This window comes from Colias croceus, chromosome 26, assembly GCF_905220415.1.
Source record: "Colias croceus chromosome 26, ilColCroc2.1".
Classification (NCBI taxonomy): domain Eukaryota; kingdom Metazoa; phylum Arthropoda; class Insecta; order Lepidoptera; family Pieridae; genus Colias; species Colias croceus.
In genome coordinates, this window is record NC_059562.1 from 5,309,995 (window position 1) to 5,326,609 (window position 16,615).

Below are 16,615 nucleotides of genomic sequence, written 5' to 3' on the forward strand. Positions count from 1 at the left end.
GAATAGGTACAAGGCAATGTTATTCAAATTGAAATATAAAAAATATTCAAGAAACCAAATACATAGGAACCTATCTACCTCTACAGGATCATCAGTTCAGGAATGTTGAATGTGTTTCCACCATTTAATATTCACACTATTATACATAAAAATCTAATGTACTTTCTTTTACTTTTTACCATCGCCATTATCACCCCAGAATCGGCTAAAATTGAGTAACATTATTTAATATAATAATAGCTTTTACTTCGAGTGCCACTTTTCACGATTTTCCCTCGTCTCTAGTTACCTAGTGAAAGGGCTTAGCATCTAGAAGCTTCTATGGTTACCAGTCTGGTAACCACTGGAATTTATCATTTCATAAACAGTTTGAATATTGGAAAGTTGACACAATTTTCTATATTATATACGTAGTAGCTTAGACCGTAGGTAACTATGTAAGTTATTAGGGTACTTAGAAGTTTGTACCTATGTAGATTGTAGGTAGTAATTTCTATAGGGGGTAAGAGAAATACTATTTAGGAACTACCTGCTATAAATATCATAGATATTATTATAGAAGAAAAACATGCTTATTATGTTCAATTCAAATAAGTAGGAAATCTCGACCACTAATTTGTATTTAGATCCAAATGATACTTTGTCATGCAGCATCATGCAGCATCATGCAGCATGCTAATAAATAAAATTATTACTGATTTAAAATGAAATGTTAAGAAAAAATCATCAGGTTTACAAATATCTTCTGAAGTTAATAAATGTCTCTGCAGGATAACACTTCGTCTCTACATCTCGTCAAATTCTTGAAAAAATTCGCGGTATCTCCGTGGCCTACTTTATTTCCCACCTTCAACGAAACAATAATAACGAACGAACCATATTGTATACATAACTTACATAAAACTGTGACCCAGAACTTGAGAGAAAGGTCTAGGCTCCACGAGACAGGCGCGTGCGCATGCTGCGGTGGGCAGAAGCGGTCGTGTTTATTTTGAAAACAAAATATTTATTCTAAGTAAGATTCTAAGATTTTTTTTTAATTTTTAACCTAATTATGAAGATGATAAAGTTTTTCTTATAGCTATCGAATAACCTTTAGGTTGAAATATTATTTTGTAGGTACCTAAGTACCTAATAAATGTTTAACGCTAACTGCTAAGTTAATTTATAATACCTATTAGCTTACCGCCCGCGGCTTCGCCCGCTTTCTCTAAAACGATTTGAGATTTAAACTATCCTATCTCTCAAGTTGGATCGAACTGCACATGCTATGCGAATTTTATTATAATCGGTTAAGTGGTTTAGGAGTCCATTAAGGACAAACATTGTGACACGAGATTTATATATATTAAGAATTACGTCAAACTGGAAAATGCACGGAATCAAATAATTAATTTCAAAATCTTAATTGTTGTCGCCAATACCTATTTGTATTTTTGACATTGATCTTATAGAAAGCTAATTTTAAATCATCTTCTGATCTGGCATTACTATAGGTAGGTACCTATTATCGGTTTTTCTAAGCTTCTTGGTTTTTCTAAAGAATGAGGCACTTCAAAACCAAAAAATCCACAAATATTGCAGAAAATTTGTTTTGGGTTTTCTTTGACGCATAGGTACAATAGGTATACGTAATCAATCACATCATGTAATTGCACGATTCTATAAATAAAAAAAAATACTTTATGCTGTTCACGTAACTCATAAACTACCTACAAAAATCATATTCATCATAAAACCACTCCCTAACAACAATAAACATAAATATACCGACTGAAACTTAATATCCATTGAATGTAATACCTAAGTACCTGTAATAACGTTTTTCAAACCATTATAAATATCATAGTTTACATTTAGACCAGTGAAAGTGGGCCCTTCTAGCTTTCCCTTTGCCTGGCCTGACGAGACGCGTGCCTAGCGGAAAATTAATTTAAGATTTCGCGCTAATTTTATTACATAAGTAAGTTATTTTTAGGGCTTATCAATACTTGCTTTTACTTTAGTCCCTTAGTAGGTGCCGAGGTAAATTAATGTTTTCTCTTATGGAAAATTGATAACGATTATAAACATAACACAAAAATTTTGGCTGGGTAGCCGGAGGCCGAAATAATATTTTGTTCTGATAAGCACACAACCATGGGCGTAGCCACGGTGGGGCAGGGTGGGGCACTTGCCCCACTCTAGCTTTAACCTGGAAGGTAGGTAGATATCTAACCAAATCTAAAAATTGAAGTAAGTAACTACTAACTCTTTTGACTGACTAACACCTAACAAGTGTCATACGCCCAGCGACCAAACGGCTGAAGATTTTTGGATCTATTTCGTGGTGTGGAAGATGAACAATAAGGTGTTTTGAATAAGAATAATTCGAATAACGAACTACACACGAAAAAAGAAAATAGCTGAGGTTTCTATGTTACATGAACTGTAAGAAAAATGAGTATAGTACCCCAATTAGTTACCCCTCTAACTTATCCAATTTCACTTTTGTTGTTTTACACGTTCTACAACTCACTGATACTTTTTACTTTAGACTTATTCGCCATCGCAAATGCCTTCCTTCGCAAATGCCTTCGCGAATGCCTTCGCAAATGCCTACGCGAATGCCTTCGCCAATGCCTTCGCGAATTCCTTCGCGAATGCCTTCGCGAGTGCCTTCGCAAATGCCTTCGCAAATGCCTTCGCAAATTTCTTCGCGAGTGCCTTCGCGAATGCCTTCGCGAGTGCCTTCGCAAATGCCTTCGCGAATGCCTTCGCGAATGCCTTCGCAAATGCCTTCGCGAATGCCATCGCAAATGCCTTCGCGAGTGCCTTCGCGAATGCCTTCGCGAATGCCTTCGCAAATGTCTTCGCAAATCCCTTCGCAAATGCCTTCGCGAGTGCCTTCACAAATGCCTTCGCAAATGCCTTCGCGAATGCCTTCGGAAATGCCGGCGGTACAGCCGCCGGCATTTGAAGACCTGGATATAACTTTGGGCACATACTTGGTACAAACAGTTGCTAGTTACATATTATTTTTTATTGTTGCCCCACCTTGAGCCCATGGCTAGCTACGCCCATGCACACAACACTATCATGAAATAAAACTTCAAAAACCTACTAGGTATTTAGAATCAGAACGCTTGTTATGAAATTGAAGGGTATTTAATTATTATTATAAAATAAGAAATACGTTATTATACATTCAGTACCTACGTCTACCTAATCGCAAATATATTTTGAAAACACTGCCATCTAGAAACATTTTGCCGAATTTGACGTATTCCTAGAAAGGTTACGTATAATTTGGGAAATATATTTTGATAAATTTTCAATATTATATAATATGTAACTATGCTCAGAGAATAATAAAATAACATTTATTATAAAAAAATGTTATGTATATTTAAATAAAATATTCGACATTGAAACAAATATTATTTACGCATAGAAACATTTGAAACTGCAGCTTTGTGTGATATTTTTTATCTGGCAGCCCGAATCAGGTCAATCAAATCAAGGAAGTGCAGGGAGTATTTATCGCTTCAGGATTATTTTATTTTTCATAATTTTTATTCAATGAAATGCAATTATGTTAATCGATCGTCGGTATTCTTTCAAGATGATACCCAGATGAGTGTATGTAATGTTCAGTAAAAGTGCATTTTTATTTGTAAGGACAAGGAAAACAGGTGTGACAAGGAACGGAAATACCGCATAGACTGTAAAAAACAGATTTGTTTTATTATTGTTCACAAAGGGTCGGAAGATATACCATGAATGTTTGAGGAATGAGGAAGTGGTCGGATTTATTTTCATTGAATGTTTTTAATTAAAATGTAGTTATAAAATCTGACCCACTTACGTACCTAGGTGGGTTGACCTATCGAGACGAATGCGGACTTTTCCCGATGTTATTTTTAGGATACAGCTTTGCGGATAATTAAATATTTATAAGCCAAATTCGCAATGCACAATTGCTGAAAATCAACGAGTGGATCATGTGCACTTAAACAGTAAGTTCTTTGTTTGATAATAATTGATTATTTCTAATTGTGTAAACAACGTCCGATTGTAGTTCTATTTTTAATCAATACTTATTTTTAGATTTGTCCTTTTCATTCGTTTTCATTTTGGCTATGAGAACCTATTTTATACTGAAAATTAATTTAAATCATTACATTTTACCCAATAAGATAAATGAATCCATGAAAATTAATTAATTATTTATAATATGTTCGTAATTATATTTCTGGATCAATATCTTAAAGATAATTTAATTTACATTAATTCACATTTCAAGCAAAAGCATTAAAATTCATTAACCCTTAACACGGCAAGCCCTGAAATAATGTACTCAGATATGACCTGAATTGGTTTTATTGATATTTATTGATTAAAAAATACTATAGTAGAGAAAAAAATAAAACAAATTTTCTGTAAGTAGGTTTTTCAGGATGTCCGTTAAAACGGCCTTTGCCAAAAACCCCGTCTTCATTGCTGTCTCAAAAAACGGACAACGCTGTCATTCAGGTTATAAAATAAGCATGAAAAAAAATATATATTCACTTAATATAACACAAATGAAATCAATTTCAAGTAGCATTTTATTGTTTTATTGTAACACAGTATTTTCACTATCTATTAAACCAAAAAATTCTTCAATTTTAACTAAATACCTAACAAATTATAATTGAGCCCTCTCAAGCTCAATCACACTATTTACTTGTGTGAAATGTTAAATAACATTTCTTATTTCGTGTCAAGCAACCTTTGGTTTCATGTAATACAAATAATGATGGTTTTTCTAAATGTGAAATGATATTTGGCCGATGATTAGGACATCTAGACGAACTGCATGTGGAGGTCGAGGAACTACCGGTTTTATTATAGATCCAACAGATTTAACTGATCTAAGATTTTTTTGCGGCATTTTTAACATAATTGATATTAATGCTACAAATAATTAAAGACTCTAAAGCAAAAAAAAACCTATAAAAGTGATATTTTATTAAAATACGAATCACGACAACGTCCGTTTTTTGGGACATGTCAAATGGTTCTTAGTTACTTGTATCTACGGCACTGTCCCAAAACACGGACCAGCATTATTTCGAATATTTTGCCATAGAATTATTTGAATATTTCATAATCTTTATAGCAAAAACAACAGTTTATTTCACCTAAAAGTTAAATCAATAGAAATCAAACATGGAAAATATTTCATTAAAGCTATTATTGACCCGAAACACAAACCATCACTAATTCCGGGAATCCCTAAATTCAACAGTCACCTAGCAAACGAATCAAATGTTTTCTATAATTGGTATGTAGCAGAAAAATAAAGGATTGTTATCGTACTTTCTCCAACATAGTCAATTTTCTAGATTATTTGGAACGTTAAAGATTTACACGGCAATAAGTACATGTACTAAAAAAGTGACAGAAAAGCTTTAAGGGTTAAAATATGTAGGTATTATTTTCCATTAAACCTTTACTCTAAAACTAAACACCAGGCAAATTTTATTATGACATTTATCTTACTCCTGATGCAAAAATCTTGTTCAAGTAACACATTTGTCCATCTGAAAATGATTGCACATCCCATATAATAACTACTACAAATATTAATTTGATCATTAATTATTTCAATAAGTAGATGTTCTATTATTCATCTCATGTGGTGAACAATCCGAACTTCATATTTTATCGCATAAGAAAATGAGTTTGATGTCCACTTTTATATATTATTTTTTATTAAGTATTATTTAATATTTTATTATATACTTAGTTTTGTATTTATTCTTATTCCTGTGGTATAAAAATTTGTCTTGAAACCAGATAAGTCTGTAAAGCATAGCTTCAATGAGTTAAATTGTTCTTAAAATTCAGAATTCTTGTAAGATTTTACTTAAAAAAGCCTTATATTGCATTTATTTTTACTTCCACAGTTTACCATTTAATGACATCTAGTATTGTCTTGTATTCTATAAGATATTTCAAGCAGCTCTTATATTCATACCTAAAAAGAATATCTTAGCTCCACTTTAAAAATCTAACTACCTATGCTTCACACAAAACTTTGTGAATGCACAATGGTGGTGATGATTGCTTACCGTTAAGTAACTCACACCTATTTGTCTGTTCTTATATAAAAAAACAGATAAATTGACACTATTTGTTTTAAAGCCATGAGCATAAGTAACACTTGTACACCATATTCAATGATCTGGTCAAGTGCGAGTTGGAAGGTTCACATGCCATATAACTTAGATTAGTTGTTGTGCTAATGTGTGTAATTGAAAAATCTATTTAATTAGTGCATGCTTATCTAGTTTCTGAACCCTTACTCCATCTTCAATAGTAGTGTTGCTGTCAGATAATCCATTTATTATTTGTCATATTCCATGGTGGTTTTGTGTGGATTGGATTTTACATAGTGTTGAACTTTTTAGTTCTTCTTCTAATCTATTTGCTTTAAGACGTCCAATTCGTAAATTTTTTAGACAATTATATATATTTTGTTTCTTTTCATTCAAATTACTGACAACTGAACTAACTGAATTAATAACAAAAGCTTCCTTTGTTACAGAACCAATCATTCCCCAATAACTACAGACTTGTGAATCTAGAGAGTACTACTTCCTAAAAGGGATCAATTTACCCATAGATTACCAATACATAGGTCGTTTATATAATGAATTTATCATTAAATTCATTTGATAATCTAATGTTGCCATATTGAAAATATGGATTTCCAAATTTAAATGGATTCCAAATGAATTTCGAAAATAGAATTTGCATTATGGTGACTTAATTAGATAGGCTTACAATACATAAAAAGTAAAGTAGAGTTTAGATTGTGGGCCTTAGGCCCTAAGGCCGGGTTCACACGGCAGTGATGAAGAAGCAAAATGTACGCACTCTATCGTTGATTGTGTGCACATTCACTTATCTACTAGTTGGTGCCGCTGTGTTTGATGCCCTCGAGTCTACTACGGAGAGGAATCGCTTCGAAGTGTTACAAGGTAAGGTTTCCTAGTTCCTCATGAATAAATAAAAACTATCATCATTGATCAACTTATGATTAAATATAAACAAGCAGAAAATATCCAGAAGTTAAAAATTTTAATACCACTAAAAATCAATATTTTATCTCATGTAATTATACTTTCCTACCATACTGTGAATGGCAAATGGACGTATATGTTTTGATATAGTTCTTTATCTTGCAAATGGTGTTGTTTTTTTATTATACTGTATTAATGGTTGATTTAATAGAACATGAAGTCCATCTTTTATGTTATAAAAATTGTATCCTAAATGTAAATGGATTTCAATTTTGCTTAGTTCATTTAGTTTGCTAGTTATATATTTTGGACTCCTACATAAAACTAGTAGCAAATTTTCATATTATTTATAAACAAATCACTTATTTCTTCAATATTTCTTCTTTTCTAAGTACTTTAGAATCTTGATATACACAGATACCGTGTAGCAACAACACATAGCAAATGTTGGGAAGAATTTAATAATTTGTACATATATAGAATCCGACAAGAAAGTCTCTTATTACTCTTTCCAAATCACATTTTTCTAGTATTTTTTCATATTTCATAATTATAATCCAATTAAAGTATCCTATGGTTCCTAATCAACATTTCATAGATTTTTTGGCTTCTATTATTCTATTGTAGGTAACTAAAAATATATTATGAACATAAAAAAAAATATTTTTCAACCGTTACATTACTTTACAGCCATAGAAGGCATGATAATACGCAAGTACAATATATCAGACGAGGACTTTAGAGTGATGGAGACAGTTGTGTTGAAGTCGGAGCCTCACAAAGCTGGTCAGCAGTGGAAGTTCACTGGAGCATTCTACTATGCTACCACGGTTTTGACTACTATTGGTAAGTGTATACTTAACCCATTGAGCCCCAAGCAGCCCGATCGGTCCACAACACAATAGATTTTCTATTGTGTCTGTGATTGCGGGGCCTGAGTTATTAACTAATATTATACTATTATTAGTATACTACTTATTATTTGTGAAATAGTCTATAGTATATCAGGAATATATAGTATCTCAGGAACTACTGGTCTGATTTGAAAAATTATTTCGGCTATAAGGCTATAGGCTAAATATAATCACGCTAAGACAAATAAGAGCGGAGAAACACATAGGTTACTGGGATGGAGCTGTTTGAGTTAAGCAATGTAACATAATCTGTAGTATTTTCTCTGTGCTATTGTTTCTGGTAATTTTTTTATTGCAGTTTTAACTTTAAAACTGAAATTATTCTCACTTTAGGTTTAGGTTTCTTTATTTGTTTAACTTTTATTTGTCTTGATAGACAGGCTTTTGCCCTTATTATATACTACTTTTATCCTTAATACACCTTTCCACTATAACAGGTTTTCCATAAATATTTTTCCTTAATAATTATCTTTATGATACAGGCTCTGTCCTTACAAATCAATAGCAGGTTTTCTATGAATAGTTTTCCTTAATTCTCTTTTGTTCCAGGCTACGGTCACTCCACACCAGCCACGATCGGCGGGAAGCTGTTCACGATGTTCTACGCGATAGTTGGCATACCGCTCGGGCTGATCATGTTCCAGAGTATCGGTGAACGGGTGAATAGGCTTAGCAGGTGATTTTGTGTTTTATTGGCATTATATTGTCTTTCTGGCATTGTTTCTATTCTATTCTTTGCTTTAATTTTAGTTTTTACTAACATTTTATCTTCAAGTAGTTTGTCTTGCTTATATTTTCACAACTTTTATAAATATTTTATCGATATTTTTTTTTTATTTTAGCGTCATAACAAAATCCATAAACACACGCGTCAGAAGATGATCTTATATGTGTTGTGACGACACTATCGTCACTAAAGCCTTTACCTACACATTTACCATTTTTTATAATTTTTTCATTTTTATAATTTCAGCGTCATAATAAAATCAATCAAACGCGCAATGAACTGTCGTCAAACACACGCGTCAGAAGTGGATCTCATATGTGTTGTGACCACACTATCGTCACTGACCATCGCTGGGGGGGCGGCTGCGTTCAGCAAGTTTGAGGGATGGAGCTATTTTGATAGTGTTTACTACTGTTTCATCACTTTGACTACTATTGGTGAGTTACTTTATAAACATTTGAATTTGATAAATGAGTAATTTAATTTTAATTAAGTGATTGGGAAATATTTACATATTAGATTTCTGAAAACGATTTCCGGGATAAAAAGTAGCCGAGAGGCGAGAAGTATATTCTGGGTCATCCACCCAACTACCTATACACCAAATTTCATTGTAATCGGTTTAGAAGTATTTGCGTGCATGAGTAACAAACATCCATCTATCCATCCTCATAAACGTTCGAATTTATAAAATTAGTAGGATTGAAAAAATGTACTAAAATTTATTACAATTTCATCACTTATATTGGTAAGTTAGGTGATTATAATTGATAAATGTATTTTTTGTTGTGGATACTGCAAATTATCATTTGAAAGAAGATGAGACAGTTTTCATGCTTTATTATTTAAATAATTCAATGAAAATAATTTTTACTGTTCTACAAAAAATTATACATATAAAATCAAATTGAACAGAAAGTGTTCAACTCAATAAAATTACATATAAAATATGGCCTAATTGATTCTGTATCTACACATAAAATGTATTGATCATTTTCCATAGATCTGTTACCCTGAAAATTTGCAAAAAATTGTATTTTCCCAGGTTTCGGCGATATGGTGGCCCTGCAAAAGGACAACGCTCTAAACAAGAAGCCCTCATACGTGATGTTCGCGCTGATTTTCATCCTTTTCGGCTTAGCAATTGTAGCCGCGTGTCTCAATTTGTTGGTGTTGAGATTTGTGACCATGAACACGGAGGACGAGAAACGGGATCAACAGCAGGCTGAACAGGTAAGGGATATTCATTTAGCAGAGAAAAATTTATAATAAATACAGATGCCAATCTGACAATGTGAAAATCTACATATTTAATGTACCTACATTATTTTTTAAGAGATAACCTTATATAACACTAGCTTTCCGCCCGCGGCTTCGACCCCGTTATCAAAGAAAAACCCGCATAGTTCCCGTTCCCGTGGGATTTCCGAGATAAAATCTATCCTATATGTTAATACAATTTCCCCCATAAATGTGTGCTAAATTTCATTGTAATCGGCTCAGTAGTATTTGCGTGAAAGAGTAACAGTGGCAGTCGCATTTATAATATTAGTAGGATTGGTAGCCTGATTATGAGTAGGATTATGTGTATGTTTGTTTGAATGTTTAGCGATAAAATGGTTTTAGTGATCAGTTATTGGGGATGAACCTACCAAAAATTATGCCTAGAATTATTGTCAGTTAATAAAAATTAAATAAATAATGTTTTTAATTACCTAACTTGAATTAAGTATTCCATTTTATACATTTCTGTCTGTATGTTCATCGATCATCCACTGTAGTCTGTAGACCGATTAATTAACTTGAAATGTTTAATTTTATAGATTTATATCTGTATGTTCATCGATTTCTACGCCCCCTGTAGACCAATGATTTTTTTTTGTTTTACTTACAAAATGATATATTTTCGTTAACAGGCACAACAAGTGGCAGTGCGGTTAGAGGGTGACGTCATCACAGCGGACGGTGACGTGTTGAGGGGCGTGGCTAGAGGCACAAGATTGCCGGCTACACCAAGAATGATAAGACCCGGTTAGTATTGTATTGAAAGAAAATCTATACTAATATTATAAAGCCGAAGCGTTTGTGTGTTTGAACGCGCCAATCTCTGGAACTACTGGTCCGATTTGAAAAATTGTCTCCGTGCTAGATAGCCCATTTATCGAATAGGCTATATGTATTATAAAATTACGCTAAGACCAACAGGAGCGGAGTCACGCGGGCGACTTATGCTTATTAATTTTTAAGTCCCTATGACTTGCTTGTTAAGGCTTACGGTTTAGTTGGTAGAAATATGTTTTATCTGTTTGGTTGACTGTCTTAAGAAGTATTCATAAATTTCACTCAGTTCAATTTGAAACAATACAATACACAAAACAATACAATACAATTTTTTTATTTTACTGATATTTTCACTTCTTTATTCTATTCTGTCAAAATATATTTTTTTAATCAAATACCCTCATCGTATTTAAAAGAATTACTTATCAAATGGATAGATGTATTTATGTACATTGCAGGCGACACAATGGTGCCGTTATATTCAGAAGAAGACGCGCCAAGCGTGTGCAGTTGTGCGTGCAATTGTTTTGGACCGAAGTGAGTATATTTTATTACCAATATAATATCTATACTATAATATTATAAAGCTGAAGAGTTTGTTTGTTTGTTTGAACGCGGAAACGGAATCTCGGGAACTACTGGTCCGATTTGAAAAATTCTTTCGGTGTTAGATAGCCTATTTATCGAGGAAGGTTATAGGCTATCTATCATCACGCTACGACCAACAGGAATGGGGCCACGGGGGTGAAACCACGCGAAGCAGCTAGTGTAATATAAATATGGTTTATTAATATCTACTAGAGTGATAGAAAATGGGGAAAAGGAACAAACCATTTTCAGTTAGCTATGCTGTTAAAAGACATTTCAAAAACAATAATTATCTACACGCAAATCTCGCTCAAAAATTATCCGAAACAAAACTCTGCTTATGCTAGTCAGGCAGAGATTTCTAACGAGCGATACAATAGACTTTCAACTGCCATGAAATAAGCTGATTAGTTCAATTTATATTAAGCTATTGCATAGCTTCTATCGCGGGCCTTGAGTGCGGGGATCGAATCGGGAAATTCCGTAACGAAAAACCTCACGCTCCCCACTCCGACGGGCGGAGGTGTGGCTTGAAGGCATAGCTTGCAATAGCTTTACCGCAGCAGTCCCCGAGTGACACACGTCGTTTTTTATACAACACCGCATTTTTGTCGATTTTTTAATAGGCGATTGTACATATGCGAGACTAGATATTTATAAATAGTCAATGATGTCATAGGAAAGAATTTTGGAAAATTGAAAATTGTTTTCCATTGGTTTTACATAAAGGTATTCTATGTAGAGCTGCCCCCCTAGCCAAGTGGTTTTCTGTTAGCGTAGCGTTCAATAGAATAGACTACGAATGTATGAGATTGACGTAAGCTGTAGACAAACGTATCTACAGCTTACGTCAATCTCATACATTCGTAGTCTATTCTATTGAACGCTACGCTAACAGAAAGCCACTTGACTAGGGGGGCAGGCTCCAAGGAGATGTTCGTTTGCAAAAATAGCGGACCTAAATCTGACTTCTGATATATATTGTATAGATCCCAGACATCCTATAGACAGATGTTGCCAACCAGTTTTGTGGTCCCCCTCCCCCCACCCCGGTAATTAAATATGGCATACAAAGAAAAAAATAAAAATTTCCAAAACATGCCGTGAGGGGTATCAAATGAAAGAGCTTATTGAGTAGATCACGAATATATAGCATACTATAACATTTCTTACACTTTCTCTAAGATTTTTTTAGAAAATTTACGAAAATGCTCCATTTTTGAGTTAACTTTAAACCACTATAGATTGAAAACTCATGAATATATTTTTTAAATTATTATTTTAAATAATTAACAATAGTCTATTGTTTACGATTCAATAGTTTGTAATAAGTGAGCTATATGTATGTGGTGGATTTGATGACCCCACAAAATGTTTTAAATTGCGAGGCGCAACTTTCACTGAAGTTACCGATTTGAAATCTAATCACACAGAGGCTGATTCAAGAATGTTCTGCCATATTGCAGAGATAATTATTCTAAGCCCTGACACCGATATTTTTGTATTAGGCCTTTATTTCTGGCATAAACTTGAAAATATACTCGCCATCTTTGAATTCTTGAATGGGGGAGTGCCCCCATGCAACTATTTCACTGTACGAACTATTGAATCGTAAACAATGGACTATTGTTAATTATTTAAAATAATAATTTTAAAAAAATATTCATGAGTTTTCAATCTATAGTGGTTTAAAGTTAACTCAAAAATGGAGCATTTTCGTAAATTTTCTAAAAAAATCTTAGAGAAAGTGTAAGAAATGTTATAGTATGCTATATATTCGTGATCTAATCAATAAGCTCTTTTATTTGATACCCCCACGGCATGTTTTGGAAATTTTTATTTTTTTCTTTGTATGCCATATTTAATTACCGGGGTGGGGAGAGGGGGACCATAAAACTGGTTGGCAACATCTGTCTATAGGATGTCTGGGATCTATACAATATATATCAGAAGTCAGATTTAGGTCCGCTATATTTGCAAACGAAACTCCACTGAGAGTCCGGTCTAATGAGTCTGTAAATAGTTCATTATGAAAGCATTCATTTTAATCAAAGGTACCTATTTAACAAGTAACCAAAACAACATTAACATGCAATATTATTATATTTTTAATAATTTCTAAAATTTCAGATCGATACCATACCGCGATCCGCTGTCCCCGATACCACCGACGAATATAAAGCACATCAAACCGAAAAACCTCTGCAACATACCCAGATACATAGAGAAGAACTCAAACAGAGACAATTCCACATCGCTAAGACTAAACTCCGCCTCTGGTTACCTCTATATGAACGCCAGAAACGACTTCACAATAGATCATGAGGATTTCAACGAACTAGTAGCTAGGAGACGTGAACAATTGCGCAGAGGAATGAAGGCGTATTCGCATTATAGCCCACAAAGTTCGTACGCAAATCTACACGAAAGAAGCAACGATCCTCTAGTAGACGATTATTACTCAGAAAAAAACAGTTACGAAAAGAAAAAGATCAAAAAGAACATAGATAGAAATACTAAACCTGTCAACTATTTCTACGATGATGCGGTTTTGCACTTTGACGATGAATACGCGTTCGATGGATCTATAATATTCGCGAAGAGAAGAAAATCGATAGACAAGGATCTATTGTCGGATCTAGCGCGGTTCAATATAGATCAAATGTCGAATGACAGCTACGGTTATTATTTGGATGAAAGTGAGCAAGATCAATACTTTATAAATGACACATTGACGTTGAGTATGCCGGCGCATAGAGCTAGTGTATAAAAAGTTTGGTGGTGGTTCAATTCGAAATATATTACTTAACTAGATATCCGCCCGCGGCTTCGCCCGCGTTTGTAAAGGAAAAACCGCATAGTTCCCGTTCCCGTGGGATTTCCGGGATAAAAACTATCCTATGTGTTAATCCAAGTTACCCTCTATATGTGCGCTAAATTTCATTGTAATCGGTTCATTAGTTTTTACGTGAAAGAGTAACAAACATCCATACATCCATAGAAACTTTCGCATTTATAATGTTAGTTGGATTTAGTTTTTTTTTTTTTGTAAATGTTTGTAAAAATATTTTAGGTACGAAGTAAATTTGGCCCTGGGTTCAATTTTGCTGTCAAAAATTAAGAAAAACACATATTCTGCATCGCGAATGTGTTTTCCTAAATAACTGAAAATATTTTTAATATAATATGCGTAAAGAATAAGAAACTGTCATAACACGAATCGAGTTGAATCACCATTCAAAACAAAAAACAACGTGATTTTTTTCAACTGGTCTCTCAGTAAACCCGAAATGGGTATATCAAAAAGCATTCGCCTGAAAGTCCATTTGATAAAATCAAATTATCAAGATTTGAAGTCCTTGTAAAATATATATAACAATGAATTTGTATGTTTGTACATTTGTTGTTATATAGGACGAAGACATACATATAATATTATGTATGTATGTTTCAAATTTATGGCGGTACACCACTAGTAAGAAAACAACTAATTGTATTCAAAATAATTACTTGCAATATATAAATTATGTTAAAAATTATTAAACTCTCTTCTTATAACAACACAGAAGATATTTCTAACTAGATTGATTGAAATAATGTGCCAAAAAATTAAAAATTATTTACCAATTTTTGAAAAATGTTTTTTCAATTTTTTTGTAAGATAAACTGAAAATTTGTGCCAATAAAACTTAAAGTAAATAAATATTTGAAAGCCCGAGTAAAGTCTGGGTAAGAAGATAGTATCATAAATATTTTGAATATAATTAGTTGTTGTCAAGTCGAAACCTTTATTCCACTATCGCTTTAAACGCAATACAGATACATATATGCGTCTCTTTCTACCGTATAGATATCGCGTATTTGTGTCTGTACTGCGCCATAAATGATAGTGTTTTGAGTAATCATAATTAGTTAGTGTTGAAAATGGGCCAACTAATTATAAAGTCGATTTTCAAATAGTCATTAATTAATAATTAATGATATAACAATAAATTTGGTTGAAGTGATAGAAAAATATCGTGTGAGTGAGACAGCATGATGCATTTTCGCAAGTTAAAACGAGATGGATATAGTTTTTGAATTTTATGTTACTTTAACATTTATCCTGTTTAAAAATAAATATGACTTTTTGTTTTATTTTTTACTATATTATTTCTAGTGAAGTGTTTTTTGAGTTAATGCTAGTAATGTGTTAATTTTTATTGATATTTTGATATCTATTAAGATTTAAAAAAATATATATTTATGTTTGATTGTGTGTATTGTGTTACTATCCTGGATTGTATAGCATGTGTACAATTTATCTACCACTTCACCAAAACTCCATCGAATAAGGCTTCGCGATGTAGATACTGTATAGATATTATGGGCTTTGCGAATTCTAATGGCATACTATATAATTAAAACAAAAAATAACATAAGTACCATTGCTAATTTACTTAAAAATCGTGGATAAATGTCTTCCTTTGATTATGGAATATTTATATAAAATTTTAAACAGCAACTAATGTTTTATCCTGTACGGTGAAAAAATCCCTGATTTAAAACAACAAACTTGTAAAATAATTATTTTTTATTATTAATATGGCATTGCCTTAATTAGTCATTACTAAAAATTCACAAAAATATACATTCAATTTCACTAATACAAGCTCCTAATAATAACTAGGCAATTGATGTACTTATTTTGATAAAATTAATTATATAGTATGCCAATAGATAGCTATAAAACCTGGTTCCTTAACCACACTCTAAGTAAATAAGGCACATTTCGTTTATATACAAGTTTTAAACTCATGTAGTCGATCTAATTATTAAGATCATGTTAATTGAGACCAAAGTAATTAAAATGTGAGATATTTAATTTAAATCATATGAAATACCTTTTTTAGCATTGAAAGCACAAAAAAGCCGGATTTCGATTGGTAGGAAAGAAAAAAAAAGAAAAATTTTGCCTTTTTTCATCACTTAGTAATACGACAATTTGTTGGTAGAAATAGAAAAAGGTACCGCGACCTTTTTTGTCTAAATGTCAGATCACTGAATTTTTTTTCTATTACCCATCTAAAATAAATAAAGTTTTAATACTATAAAAACGTGTTCGTTTTTCAGAAAATTGTTATGCAATTGTTTTATTTTTATTATTGATAATATTTTGTTTATAAATATTGTTAACGGACATTAAAAATGGTCGAAAAATTTCTACTTTATTAAGGCTACAGTGTAACTGATATATATTGTTTTATGGTTTAACCATTTTTGCTTTTTTGGCA

General features: G+C 32.6%; 1 protein-coding gene across 1 annotated transcript; it reads left to right on the plus strand.

The window, feature by feature from the left end:
• The first annotated feature begins 3,524 nt into the window (after window positions 1-3,524).
• Window positions 3,525-14,230, plus strand: LOC123703477 (two pore potassium channel protein sup-9-like). Its single transcript, XM_045651479.1, has 9 exons — window positions 3,525-3,998; window positions 6,575-7,010; window positions 7,743-7,898; window positions 8,516-8,642; window positions 8,940-9,130; window positions 9,739-9,926; window positions 10,610-10,724; window positions 11,213-11,291; window positions 13,473-14,230. Exons 2-9 carry the CDS (start codon window positions 6,884-6,886, stop codon window positions 14,110-14,112), a joined length of 1,623 nt encoding a protein of 540 aa, XP_045507435.1. The 5' UTR covers window positions 3,525-3,998; window positions 6,575-6,883; the 3' UTR covers window positions 14,113-14,230.
• The last annotated feature ends 2,385 nt before the right edge of the window (window positions 14,231-16,615 follow it).

What these genes read in the sequence shown, in the direction of transcription:
- LOC123703477 (XM_045651479.1), top strand. Translation starts at nt 6,884, where the DNA reads ATGAAGAAGCAAAATGTACGCACTCTATCGTTGATTGTGTGCACATTC. An exon ending in ATCAACAGCAGGCTGAACAG is followed by an intron (nt 9,927 to 10,609) that starts GTAAGGGATATT and finishes TTTCGTTAACAG; the next exon opens with GCACAACAAGTGGCAGTGCG. An exon ending in TGCAATTGTTTTGGACCGAA is followed by an intron (nt 11,292 to 13,472) that starts GTGAGTATATTT and finishes CTAAAATTTCAG; the next exon opens with ATCGATACCATACCGCGATC.